The sequence below is a fragment of the Arvicanthis niloticus genome, chromosome 22 (genome assembly GCF_011762505.2).
Source record: "Arvicanthis niloticus isolate mArvNil1 chromosome 22, mArvNil1.pat.X, whole genome shotgun sequence".
In the NCBI taxonomy this organism is placed as follows: Eukaryota; Metazoa; Chordata; class Mammalia; order Rodentia; family Muridae; genus Arvicanthis; species Arvicanthis niloticus.
In genome coordinates this window covers 2,541,403-2,555,294 of record NC_133429.1, presented here as the reverse complement: position 1 = coordinate 2,555,294, position 13,892 = coordinate 2,541,403, and the positions used below count along the sequence as shown (strand labels likewise).

Genomic DNA, 13,892 nt, shown 5'->3' with positions numbered 1-13,892 from the left:
AGTACGGCCTCCTCGGTCAGTTCCTGCCCAGGCTGTGGCCTGCGGCCTACAATGGTCACAGCTGTGCAGAATATTCAGGAAAATTCAGCTATTAACAGGAAAACTCAGACAACAATGGGGGAAAAGGTGTGATTTTTGAAATTTAAAAAAAAAACACTGAAAGTTTACATTTTATGACCTTATTGTGGATTGTATTTAAACCTCAGAAATATTTAATGGGATTGTAACCCTGTAAATCAGTGAGATTAAAGAGTTGAGACACTTCTGTGAAAGAGTGGCTTTTTGTTTTTTGTTGTTGTTGTTGTTGTTGTTTTGGTGTGTGGAGGGAACCCCACAGGACATTGGCAGTGGATGTCTGGGGAGACTTGGGAAGCTCGTGCCTGGCTCCTGTGGAGGAAGCTGTGCCTCTGATTTTTTCTTTTCACTTCATGTCTGTGTGTGGTGTGTATGGATGTCAGAGGACAAGTTTTGCAAGGCTGGTTCTCTCCCTCCACCCTGTGGGTCTCAGGGACTAAACCCAGATCGTGTGTGTGTGTGTGTGTGTGTGTGTGTGTGTGTGTGTGTGTGTGTGTGTGTGTGTGTGTGTGTTTATGTCAGAGGACAAGTTTTGGAAGGCTGGTTCTCCCCCTCCACCCTGTGGGTCTCAGGGACTGAACCCGGATCATGGAGAGGGTGAGAACCCTGTCTAGTTACTGTTTCCTTTCTTGCTTAAAAGAAAAACAAAAACCAAACAAACAAAAAACCCAACTTTACTATCTGGGAATTTCATACAGTATATAGTTGACCATATTCTGTTGGGACAGGGACTCACTACAAAGTCCTGGCTGGGCCAGAACTCAAAGCACAGAGCTGGGCATGCCTCTGCCTCCCAGGAACTGAACTAATGGCATGAGCCACACGCACGGCCTGTCTCAGGACCTTTGCACAGGCTGTTCCCTGCATGCCTTCCCCAACTGCCTCCCATCTGTAAACCATTCCTTTCTGTCCCTACCCTCAGCTCACCCTGGGAAGACATCATCACATCTTTGTCCCCTGGGCTAATTACATGTGACACTCACACCTCTTCCTCCCTCCAGGCAGCCAGGTGAAGCCCTCTAAAGCCAACTAACTCCCCAGGGCTCACCACCACCAGTCACCCAGGGACCAAAGCTCCTGGTAGCTTCCTGGAGATCAGGACACTTGCCTCCTGTCCCCAGGAGGTTTAGGGATGCCCCTGCCTCAGCCTCTAGAGAACTGGAATCAAAGGTGTGTGCTACCACACCCAGCATGGCCACTTCCAGCTGTGGTGTGCCTCAGTGGACACCAGGGAGAGGGTCCTGGGCACACCTTGGCCTGCAGTGACAGCTCAAGGATTTGGGTGGAGAGAGGATCCCTGAATGTCAGCCTCACGCAAAGCATGACTCAAGGCAGATGAGGCCAGGTGGACAGGCCCAGACCTTGGCCACCTGCCGTTCATCCTGCCTGCTCTCACCAAGGCTGGCCCAGGCTAGTCCCTTCCCAGGTTCCTGACAGAATTGAGGAAAACAGCTGCTGGCTGGCTCCCACTAGCCCCTGAAATCAGCATTTTACACCCTGTTCCAAGGAAGGATGTCATCTACCTGCCCCTGACACCTGACTCACTCGGGGGATCAGGGAAACTGGCTTGGCTAGTACTGCTGCTTTCTCTCCTGGTCCAAAAAGCATCAGAGAGGGAACTGAGTGGCCCCGAGGCTGCACAGCTCTGAAATGCCTCAGAGCCCCTGCAGCACACCCCACCCAGTGAGCTACAAAACTACTCTGACCGGCAGAGCGGAATTCCAGGGAAGTCAGAGGGGCCTCCCTCCTCCTGGGGGCCGGGGTCCACTGTTATCCTTTCTCCCTGTGGAGTCCCCAGATGGTGGGCTATCCATGGATTCCACAGGGGAGAAAGTAGACACAGGGGTTGGGTAGGCACTGACAGAATGGAGACATTGGGGCTACTATATAAGAAATAAGTATGTTTGTGCCTCAGTTTCCCTGGTGTGGCTCCCCCAATCATTTCTTGTTCCCTCCATTTTCTCAGAGGTCTGGCAACTGGGTGGTCTCGAACGCCCAAGTATGGCTTTTGTTCTTACAGCTGACACAACTGGACTGTCCTCATTCCAGGGGCTGGGCTGGGGGCGGGCCGACCTCTAACCTCAGAGTCTGCCTGGCCACCCACCCCCAGGGAAGGAACGTGGCCAGGCCTCAAAGACTGGCCTGCTGCAAGGAAGCCTGCCCCAGCTGCTAGCCAGCGGGCTCATCCTTGCCCAGCTCCCTAGAATGAAGTCTGGGAAAGCTTCCAGGTCAGATAAGGGTGTACCTGGGGCCTGAAGCACAGGAACCCATCAGCCACAGGGTTGACCTGGAGTCAGGGGGCTGGGGCTGGGGGTGGGCAAGGTCTGGATTCCTACAAGGGCTTCACCCACCATTCAGACCTGACAAGTGGAACCTGGCACCCAAGTTCAAGACCCCAGGTTGGCCTTTGGCACACATACCCCCCCCACACACACACACACACTGAGGACCCAACCTGAGCTTTCAAGATTACCCCTATTTTCTTTTTCTTATTTCCTATTCATTTAAATTCCAACATGAGGTCTCATGTACCCAAACTAGTTTCAAATGCACCAAGTAGCCCAGAATGACCTCAGACTCCTGATCCCGAGTGTTTGTAGTGCCCTGTGTACCCGTGCCTGTCTTCTGCAATGCTGAGGATAAGCCCCATCCAGGGCTTCAGGCTGCTGAGCCAGCCCTCTACCAACTCTTCTACCCCAATTTCTCTTTTTGTGAGCCAAGGTCTTCTGTTTCTTGATTTGTTATTTTTTTAAGTTAAATATATTTGTATCTGTTTGTGTGAGGGGTACATTCACTTGCATGCAGGTCCCTGTGAGTGCCAAAGGTGTTGGATCCCTGGAGCTGGAGTTACAGGTAATTGTGAGCCACCCTGAAGTGGGTGCTGGGAACTGAACCCCGTATTCCTGCAAGCGTAGCAAGTGCTCTTACCCAAGCCAGCTCACAGCCTTCCCTTTCTCTTGTTATTCACCCTTTAGCATTAAAAGTAGCTGCATCCTAGCTCTTAGGAAGTTGAGGCAGGAGTATCTAACAATGTCAAATGCAGCTCCACATCCTCCATCCTGCCCCAGGACCTGTCGCTGTGCCCCCGGACAGCACCATGTTCATGAGTTTCTTGTTCATAGTGGGTGCCTTCTATTGAGAATCGCATCCTGAGTCCTCCCTGTCCCCGCAGCTCCCGCCTGCCATCTTGTGGCCACATTGAGTAACACGCATCATTCCAACTCGTTGTGGCCTGAGGTCGCGGGGTGGCCGGGTCGCTGAGTTCAGTGTTTGCACCCGGCATGCACCTTGCCCCCTTTACAGGTCCAACAGCTGCCGTCAGACCCAGCTCACAACCTCCCCCTGCAACAGGCATGCCGCCCCGGCTGGCGCAGCGCTCTGGCGACCACATTCCCGGCTTCAGGATTCCACACTTGCATGCAATCTCCTCTCCTAACGCGCATGGAGGGAGGAAGGGGACACTTGGTGTTAAGACCTAGCTTTTGACCAGCAGCTGGGACCCGAGGCTAAAGGCTGCTTAACTAGAGATTGACTTTTTGGGTCTACACTGAGTGAACCAAATACAAATTTGAAATTTATGACTTGGAAGAGGAAAGGCCAAACAGGAGGCGAATCGATAAAGGACGTGGGTGGATTGGTAAGAGTTTAATCACCAATATGCCTCGACCAGACGTCTTATCCTTTGTGAGTATGCAGTAAGTAACTAACTTCATTTGGTCTAAATAAAGTATAAAGGTCAGTGGTTTATATTTTTGCTGTAAAACAAAGTTTAATAAGTAAAGCGGTTAGCTGGGTGTGGTGGCCCAGACATTTAATCCCAGCACTCAAAGGTAGGCAAATCTCTCTAAGTTCGAGGCCAGCCTCATCCATAGAGTGAGTTCCAGGACAGCCAGGGCTACACAGAGAAATCCTGTCTCAAAAAACCAAAATATAACGAAAAGAAAAGGCCGGCTGTGGTGACGTATGTGTGTCATCTCAGCACGCAAGAAGCTGAGGCAGGAGGATTGATTGACACGAGTTTGAGGGCTAGAGTGGCTCAAGTAGAAAAGAAAACATTCTAAAAGTTTTGATCATTTGAGTCAAAACACATGGCAGAAACTATCCAGTAAAAACTTCTTAGCTCGCCGGCGGTGGAGGCTCAAGGCTTTAATCCCAGCACAAGAGAGACACTGTCTCGGGGGAGAAAAAAAAAAGGAAGAAAGAAAAAGAAAAGAAAGAAAGGCAAACCCAGCAAACAGGTAGCAAGAACATCTTCCACTAAACCGAGACTGCTGAGAGGCCGGGGTCCCCAGACTTCTACGCATGTGCAGGAATCCAGTCCTCTCCGCCCCGCCCCGCCCCGCCTCGCCCCGCCCCGCCCCGCCCCGCCCCGCCCTCGAAGAAGCTTAAGGGTGTTCTAACCTGCGTGGCTCTGTCTGGCGCTGCACCGTTCGCGCAATGGCTTGTACGCATGTGCAGGTGGTGCGGCTCCGCCCCAGAGCAGTGAACTTTGTACACATGCGCATGTTAGCCCCGCCTAAAGTGCATTAATGTCTCTCTAGGCCTCATGGAGCCAGTTAAGCACCAGACAATCAACTCCGCCTCCTCGGCTCGGTGAAGGTACTGCGCATGCGTACACTTCCCACTAGGCGGCACTAAGGCCGCTCTAGTTGGCCAGGAGCCATTTTGACAATCTCGCTAAGGATGATGGGATTCGGGGGCGGGGCTGGCAAGGCAAGATGGCGGCGCCCATGGAAGTGGTGGTGTGTACAGACTCCGCGGCACAGCTATGGAGCTGCGTAGTATGGGAGCTTCATTCGGGCGCCAACCTGCTCACCTATCGAGGCGGCCAAGCGGGGCCGCGAGGCCTAGCGCTACTCAATGGCGAGTACCTGCTAGCAGCGCAGCAGGGCAAGAACTACATCTGTGCTTGGGAGCTGCAGCGCAAGGTGCGGGGCCTCAGCGTCCGCGGGGTAGCCGAGAATACTCGGGCGCTCCAGGGTTAGGGTCCCGGCGATCCTGGGGTGGCGGCGTGATAGGGGCGTACTCAGAGGTGAAGGGTATTTTCCCCTAGGAGGTTGGCTCTAAGGCGCCCGGAGAGATTTCTGCGCGCATGCTCAGCAGGATCTATGGCGAATCGGCTTTTGCACACTTGTGGTGTTAGGGGTGCTAATTTTGTGGGGGTTTTTTTGTTTTTCAAGACAGGGTTTCTCTGTGTAGCTCTGGCTGTCCTGGAACTCACTCTGTAGACCAGGCTGGCCTCGAACTCAGAAATCCGCCTGCCTCTGCCTCCCAAGTGCTGGGATTAAAGGCGCGCGCCACCACCGCCCGGCAGGGGTGCTAATTTTGATGCAGAAGAGAAAATGGGGTCCGTTAGAAGTCATGCTTTTGGCCGGCATGGCAGATCAGAGATCCCGAGGAGGCACGGGGAGAGATAGACTCACTGCCCCTGCTTTTGTCGCGGATCTTAACTGTGAAGACTGACTGAGGCCTGGGGTCCTTTTGGTTTTTATGTTTCTGGAACACAGAGCTTCCTTCTTGTCCGGTAGGATGCCTACTAATGAGCCCCGACCCTGCCCTTCACTAGGGGGTTATAGGCAGAGGGTTCTAACTCTGAGCCACACCTCTAACCACTCACTTGGGCAGTCTCCCCAACCCACTTTCTCTTACTCTCTGTACTTAAAATTTTTTTCCCTTCCGTTGCCTCCCTCCTGATATGATACTCACATAGTTTGTCTTGTATTCTGTGTCCCTAGGACCAGCTCCAACAGAAAATCATTTGTCCTGGGCCTGTCACCTGTCTGACTACAGCACCTAACGGCTTGTATGTCCTGGCAGGAATTGCAGAGAGCATCTACCTGTGGGAGGTGAGAACAGCTTGTCACATGTATGTGTCACTAGAGAGTGAAACTGGTCAGTACCAGTTTTACCTGAGGTAGGCAGGTAGTCTTGGGGATTCTACCCCTGACTTCTGAAACCAACGTGGGAACAGGTCTGTAGAGTCCTGATTTGTGACTGAGACGCAGCACCGAGCTCAGCCGGCTGCTGGTCCTAGTGCTGCTGTGAGCAGCGGTGACCAGAAACAGTGTGGAGGGGGGAAGTATTCATTTGGTTATACTTAAAGTTTATATTGAGGGAAGTCAGGGCAGGAAGTCAGTCAGTTCACATCCACAGTCAACAGCAAAGAAAAATGCTTCTGTGATTGACAACACCTGTTGCTCTTGCAGAGGGCATGGGTTCAATTCCCAGCACCCACATGACGGCACGCAGCCATTCATAACTTTAGTTCTAGGGAACTTGACACCTCTTTTGACCTCAGTAGGTACCAGGCATGCCCCTGGTACACATACAGACTTGCAGGCAAAGCACTCATAAAGGAAATAACCTGAAAAGTACAAAATCTTCTAAAACTTTATTGAATGAGAGAGATGACTCAGCAGTTAAGAACATTGGCCGCTCGTTCAGAGGATCTAGGTTTAGTTCCCAGCTCCCTCATCTGACCTCTGAGAGTACCCGTAGACCTGCAAAACTATCAGGACCCTGAGAGATGGCCCAGCAGCGATTAGAGCACTGGCTGCTCTTCCAGAGGTCCTGAGTTCAATTCCCAGCAATCACATGGTGGCTCACAACCATCTGTAATGGGATGTGATGCCCTCTTCTCATGTGTCTGAAGATAGCCACAGTGTACTCGAATATATAAAATGAATAAGTAAATTTTCAAAAATATAAAACTATCACAAGCCCAGTGATAACCAGCCCCCATTGTCTCACAGTCAGGGACAAAAGGTACTGTCCCCCTGCTTCCCACGGCTGCCTGGCCGTGCTGGGACTGGTTAATAACCTTGGCAGTGAGTAAGCCTGGAGGACTAAGGGTTCTAGGCTGTCCTGACCTGGCCTTATGTGGATGGAAGACTGGCAGCCCAGAGCTGAGCTCAGCCGGGTTACTGCTGCTCCTGGCTTCATCTCCCTTGAAACCATCCCAGGACCTCCATGGAATTTCCTGCTCACGATTCTGAAGCTGGCTTGGACAGAGGAAAACCAAAGCCAGGGTTTCACGGCCCCACAGAAGAGGGTCGTGGGTTGTGCTGCTGTGTGCTGAGAGCCCTACACCTGAGGTTTCCCTTTCTCGTGCTTTCTTGGGTTTTGTGTGACTGTTTATATGTGGGCAGCAGAGAACAGCTTCAGTTGTTGGTCCCTGACTTCCATCATGTGTGGGACAGAATCCCATTATTCCAAGTTTCCAAGGGTTCTCAGAATGCCAGACACACTCACATCTGCCTGTACACTGTTCAGGTGTCCGAGACTGGACACTGGGTCTTCAAACTTGAGTGGCAACTACTTTACCCAGGAGGAGCCTTGGTCTTGAATTTTGTTTTCTGAGATGGAGTCTCATGTAGCCCAGGCTGACCTTGAACTCACTATGAACTCACTTGAATTCCAGAGCCTCCTGGTACCACCTCCCCAGTGCTGGGTTGGCAGTGCCTGGCTTACATGCACTGGGTGGAGCCCAGCACCAAGCGTACCAGGCAGAAGCTCTCCACTCAGTTGCTGTCTCAGCCTTTTAAAGCACTCTTTAAACTCTTTTGGTTTTGGTCTTTTTGAGGCAGAGTTTCTCTGTGCAGTAGCCTTGGCTGTCCTGGAACTTGATCGATGGACCAGGCTGACCTTGAACACATGGATCCACCTGCCTCCGCCTCCGCCTCCACCTCTAGAGTGTTGGGGCTAAAGATGTGTGTTACCGTTGCCTGGCCTCTCTCTCTCGGCCTTTTAAAGTAGTTTCTGTTTGTTTTTTTGTGTGTGTGCACGTGTGCGTGTGTGTGAGTGTCTTGCCTGCATGTTGTCTGGTGCCCTTTGGAGGTCAGAGGTGTAGAATCCTCTGGAGTTACATGTGGATGTGCTCCTCCTTGTGGGTGCTGGGAATCAAACCCAGGTCCTCTGGAAGCACAGTCAGTGCTCTAACAGTGGAACTATCTCCAGCCCCAGCATCCTTTCTTATGCAACCCAGGACCACCTTCCCAGGGCTGGTGCCATCCATAGGTGGAGGGCCCAGGTCAAACATTTAATCAAGACAACTTCCCGCACTGGCCCACAGACCAGCTTAGTGGCAGCAATTTCTCAGTTGAGGTCCCTTCTTCCCAGGTAACTCTTGTTTGCTTGCCTCTTCAAGCCTAGCTTGGCGCTGCCTCTTGCTGACAGCTCCTGCTCCATCCTGTGTCTCTAAGGATTTCTGAGCTGTGGCCACCAGGGGGCACTGCACAGTCCACAGGTTCTTGGGCTAAGGCAGGTGTGGGAATTTCCCCTTTCTCTGGGGTGAGGGTCTCACAAAGGACCCATAAGTCTCAGCATCTATGTGGCACTCAGGAGCCTGCTGGGCCTAAGGTTCTGGTGACGATTGTGGCCCACATTCTCTTTGAGGTGTGGGCATGTAGGTAGTAGCCATATTGTCCTTACACACCCTTAGTTAGCCCAGACACCCAACAGAAACCCAGCCCACCCCCACCCCCACCCCTGGTGGAGCCCAGCCTTTCCCCAGTGCAGGCCCGGGCTCACCACACCGCCCCGTGCAGCCCCTGGTCCCCTTCCTGTTGTGTGTTGGAATGTCTAAACGCCAGCCTTAAATGCAGGCACTCTGGCTGCAGCCTTGCTCTCACCCTGCCAGGACCCTGTTGCTTGCTGGGTTTTTCTGTGTTCTGCGAGGTTCTCCTGTAACTGAGGCTGACCGCAAACTCAGGGCACATGTGTCTCAGCCTCCCAAGCAGTGGGAGGACACCTCCACCATTGCCCCTCTGTGTACTGAGCTGGAGCCTCACACATGCTGAGCTAGCAGGGGCTTCTTTTCTGGGGACAGAGTGGGGTCCCACTATCATCAGAGACTGAGGACACAGCCAGAGCTGACCAAATGCACAATGATGAGGGCCTACGGCATTCCTGCTTCCATCCATCAATGGCCCTAGCAGGCGGATGGAGTCCTTAGGACTGGCATAGCCTATGCCCTGATCATTGGTGCCTGACCTCTCACAGGTCTCCACAGGGAATCTCCTGGTCATCCTCAGCCGTCACTACCAGGATGTGTCATGCCTGAAGTTTACAGGTGATGGCAGCCATTTTGTCTCCACGGGCAAGGACTGCCTGGTGCTGGCCTGGAGCGTCTGCAGGTAGGATGTGTGCCGAGATCTACACAGAAAGGCTATGGGGTCCTCGGCAGGGAGTAGGCTGGTGACAACTGGGGTATCCCATTTTTGGAGTCTTGGGGAGGCAGGCCAGGGGCTTTGCACATGGCCTCACTGCTACTCTGTGCCCAGTGTGCTACAGGCAGACCCATCCAGGATCCTTGCCCCGAGACATGTCTGGTCCCAGCACACGCTCCCAGTCACAGACCTTCACTGCGGCTTTGGGGGCCCCATGGCCCGGGTGGCCACTGCTTCACTGGACCAGACTGTGAAGGTAGTATCCCTAACCTGGACCCATAGATTCCTGGCAGCCACTGGATCTCAGCTAGGAGGGAGGGAGACTGGCCTCCCCTGCCCTGGCTGTCTGAGCTCCAGACAGCCCATAATCCCTATGCTCGACCAAGGACACCCAGAGATGGACTGTCCAGCCTGTCTGCTGGAAATTCCCACTTGTCCACGCATCAGTGGCCAAATGCCCTTGAGTGTTTGGGCTTGTTTGTTTGTTACTGGCACAGTGTTAGAGAAGGAACCCGGGCCCTGCATCTGTGAGACCAGTGTTCTATCTGAGCCTCTCACCCAGTCCTCTTTTATCTTCTAGTTATAGACAGTTTTTTGCTTGTTTTGAGATTGTCTCACTGTGTGGCCACAGCTTGCCTGGAACTTGGTGTGTACCTGTAACTCACAGACCCCTTGCCTCTGCCTAGGAGCACAGGGATTGAGAGCAGGATTGGAGACATTCCCTGGCTAGTGCCTTGGGTCTTCAGCAACCCTACAGCAGCTGGAGTGCCTGTGATTCTGTGGGGTTCAGAGGCTGGTAGCATGGGTGTGCCAGGGTCCCCCATCCCTCCTCGCTCCCCGACTTGGCTGTGTGCCTGGGTGTCCACAGTGCCAGGCTTCCCGTCTCTGCAGCTCTGGGCCATCTCCTCGGGAGACCTGCTGCTGTCTGTGTTGTTTGACATGGGCATCATGTCTGTGACCATGGACCTGGCTGAGCACCACATATTCTGTGGAGGCAACGATGGCTCCATCTTCCAGGTGGACCTGTGCAGCTGGGTGAGTGGCCTTCTGGGACTGAGGCACCCCCAGTCCTTTGCTCTACACTGCAGATACTTACTACCTGTCTCCACCCACAGCCCGGACTGAGGGAGCACAGCTTCCAGCCCGAGCAGAACACAGGGAAAATCTTCAAAGGACACAGGTAGTCACCTCAGCCAGGTGGGGTCGGCACAGTCCCCACACTGTGAAGCACCCAACCCTTGTCCCTCTCCCAGGAACCAGGTAACATGCCTGTCAGTGTCAGCAGACGGCAGCCTTCTGCTCTCAGGCTCCCATGATGAGTCCGTGCGGCTGTGGGACGTGAAGAGCAAGCAGTGCTTGCGCACAGTCTCCCTCAAAGGTGTGCACGGGGCCGGCTGGGCCACGCAGTTACAAGGCAGGGCCCGGCTGCCAGCCAGGCCCTGACATTGTGTTATTGTGTCCCTCAGGCCCAGTGACCAATGCAGCAATCATGCTAGCCCCACCCAGCATGCTGAACCCGGAATTCAGGCCCAGCCTGCCCCTGCCCCACTTCAACAAGCACCTGCTGGGTGCTGAGCATGGAGATGAAGCCCAGGGTGGGGGCCTACGCCTGCAGCTTGGGCTCCACCTGCAGGTAGGACCCACAGAGCTTCTGCATGATGCCCACTCAGCTACTGTTCCAGAACGTTCCATACCCTAGAGTTCTCCTGCTCCTGGTGTACCTATCTTGCTACCCAGGTCATTGGCACCCACCGCTGCTGCGTGTCGGCCTCATATGCTCAAATGACTTGTCATATTGCTCTCAGTGACTGGCCGGGTCACTAGGTTCTTTGAAGAGTAGATGGGTGGCGAGAGAGGGCAGCCTGAAGTCAGGAGACACCCCACCAGGAAGGGGCTTCTCCCGTGGGGCTCTGAGCCGGCCTGTGGCACTCCACAGTGGCAGACCCTTTCACAGAAGGTGGCAGACAGGGTGAGGGCCTAGTGTTCGAAAAGCTCAGCTGTCATACCCCACCCCTGCAGTCCTACTGTGTACCTTGCTGGATCTGGGCATTGGCCCAATCTACCTTCTGCTCTACAGCCTTCTTGACCTGGATATTACAGGTCCCCACGTGGCCCTCAGCCCTGGACTCTGGTCTTCTGGTGGGGGCTGGGTCCTCTGACGGCGGGGAACAGCAAGGGTGACCATGCTACTTTACAGGGCAAAGAGCCTAGCTACCTGGAGCGTCTGGAGCAGCTGCAGGCAGTGTTGTCCGGCTATCTGGAGAAGGTGGGCGGGGCCAGCCCTGGTGGTGGGCGGGTTCTGGGTGGGCGGGCAGGGACGGCCCCGCCCACACACCCCTCTCTCCACAGAACATGCTAGGCAGCCAGATGCTGCCTGCTCGTGTGTTTGAGCTGGAAGAGGAGGTGCGTAGCCTGCGCAAGATCAACCGGGACCTGTTCGACTTCTCCACGCGCATCATCACACGGCCCTCTAAGTGATGCGGGCTGGGCCGATGCCACACCAACACTTGAGGGGGAGGAGGGGACCTGTGATCTAGTGTTTTAACAAAGGATGGACTGAGAATCATCGTACGCCTCAGTTGTTCTGTCTCTGGCTGGACTGGGGTTTAGTTGGGAGGCCTCCGGCCTGGGGGATGGGGTAGGGTGAGTAAGGGGCAGACTGCAGAGTCCCCATTCACAGGGCTGATGAGTCAGCAAGCAGTCCCTACATAGTGTCCTGTGGCTACTCCAACCGTAACCTGAAATCCAGCCCAAATACCAACAGAACCTTCCAGAAAGCTGCCTTCAACTGATGGCCCTGCCTAACAATCCAGAAATTTGTGATTTATCAGAGCTGTTGCCACTGCAGCTCAGAAGAGTGCCAATACTGACCTCACACCGGAGCCCGCACTGCTGTGCCCTCAGGTGGCAAAATGTGACCGTCCCCTGGGGAACCCAGCCTCCTATAACATGGACCTCTGGGTTGGCTTCAGCACTTTCCTTAGTTTCCCCCAGAGTTCTTGTGTTCTTGGCACAGACACCCTGACCCCTCCCTCCTCCCTGGCTTGTTCTAGCCGTTCCTGTTCCCTCAGGGATGTCTGGAGAGGCAAGAATATACACAAGGCTGACCTGGGAGGCAGGGTCCCCCGTAGATCTGGGCATCGGCCCCATTGGCGTGCCTCAGCCTCTTTAGGCGATTTGTCTGCCTCAACTTCCACATGCTGACTGGGGACTCTGCCATCATAAATATCAAGCTGGGTGAATGCCAAGCTGGACAAAGGTCCATGTCCCCAGTTTTCTGAGCAGTGGGGCAGCCTTCACCAAGCCCCCATAGACTTCCTCAGGTGACAAGAGTGGGACAGGCTAGAGGCAAAGACCAGCACAGCCCTAGTGCCCATGGGAGGGACATGGATGCTGCATGGTCCAGCATCAAGTGCAGAGGGACCTTGAGGACAAAGGCCACTGAAGGATTTCATGGCAGGAAGTGTTCAGAACAGTATTCAGGGGGATAAATTCATGTTTGTGAGTTATGCTTCCCGGGACCACCCCCTAAAAAGGCCTTGCATGAATTCCTTGTCATTCAGCTGGAGTGGAAGGTCCTACTCGGGCCTTCTGTTAGGAGCGAGCGCTAGTGAATCCTGACAGGCCTGCAGGCCAGCTGTCTCATGTTCAGTGGGTGGAATCGAACCGGCACCCAGCTCTGTTGGGTGGCCTACCAAAGAGTGCCAGATGATAGTGGACAAAAGGCAGATTAAAGGCTGGTGCATCTCAGCCTCAGGAAGACTGCTCTGAGGACTTCTGAAGTGGCATGGTGACCATGGCAACCAGGGCAGGCTAGCCCCAGACAGGAACCCTGAAGGACCCCCAGCCTGATGTCCTTTGGAGCCCTGGCCAGGTGCCTAGACAGCCTGCTATAGCCAAACCATCTCATTAAAAGCCAGCTCAGAGTGCAGTCTGTCTTGTTGGCTTTTTTATTTGCTTGATGGATGGTATTTTTTGTTTTGTTTTAATGCTGGCTTTGCAAGGAGAATGAGTTCTTTTGGGGTGGGGAGGTGGGGAGGAGGGAGAGCTGACCAAGTGTAGATTCATTCATCAGAGCTGAGTGTTCCCTGCAGGCAGCTGCACTGCAGGATTCTGGGGGAATGCCACATCTTCCAAAGGACAGACTTCAGAGTTCCCAGCAGGGGCCTCCTGGCTGAGGAAGCCTTTGCTCCCTGATCCTATAGGCAACAGTTGGATAACAAGTGGACCCCCGAGTCAGATGAGTTGGGAGACCTGGACAACTGGGAGCTATAGAAGGTTCCAGAGCAATTATAGAGTGTCTATTGTAATGCAAGCCCTGAGACACAGGAGTAACTGAACGTGGCCTACCCTTGTGCTCCCTGAACTGACGGGCAGTGATCACTAAATGAGTCAGTAGGAAGATGCACATGTGGGAGGGATCTGGTGCCCGGTCTAGGTGGCAGTGGTTTTCAGCAGGACATTTGACCCTGGGTTTTGAAGGGTAAAGAGTTCTGGAAAGCAGAAAGATTTCTCTATGGTTGGTTCAGACTGCTTTTGTCTGAACTCGGTTTTGGTTCCTAGCAGCAACACTGAGTCGCTCATATCCAGCATCAAGGGACCCAGTGATCCCTGAGAACAGTGTCCTCACCAGCGTGGGTACACACACAC

General features: G+C 53.8%; 1 protein-coding gene across 1 annotated transcript; it reads left to right on the top strand.

The window, feature by feature from the left end:
* The first annotated feature begins 4,762 nt into the window (after positions 1-4,762).
* Positions 4,763-11,809, top strand: Wdr18 (WD repeat domain 18). Its single transcript, XM_076919540.1, has 10 exons — positions 4,763-5,003; positions 5,811-5,921; positions 9,076-9,209; positions 9,357-9,498; positions 10,134-10,277; positions 10,358-10,422; positions 10,496-10,620; positions 10,709-10,875; positions 11,440-11,508; positions 11,592-11,809. Exons 1-10 carry the CDS (start codon positions 4,794-4,796, stop codon positions 11,718-11,720), a joined length of 1,296 nt encoding a protein of 431 aa, XP_076775655.1. The 5' UTR covers positions 4,763-4,793; the 3' UTR covers positions 11,721-11,809.
* Positions 11,810-13,892: the final 2,083 nt, after the last annotated feature.

What these genes read in the sequence shown, in the direction of transcription:
- Wdr18 (XM_076919540.1), top strand. Translation starts at nt 4,794, where the DNA reads ATGGCGGCGCCCATGGAAGTGGTGGTGTGTACAGACTCCGCGGCACAG. An exon ending in AGAGCATCTACCTGTGGGAG is followed by an intron (nt 5,922 to 9,075) that starts GTGAGAACAGCT and finishes GACCTCTCACAG; the next exon opens with GTCTCCACAGGGAATCTCCT. An exon ending in AAAATCTTCAAAGGACACAG is followed by an intron (nt 10,423 to 10,495) that starts GTAGTCACCTCA and finishes TCCCTCTCCCAG; the next exon opens with GAACCAGGTAACATGCCTGT.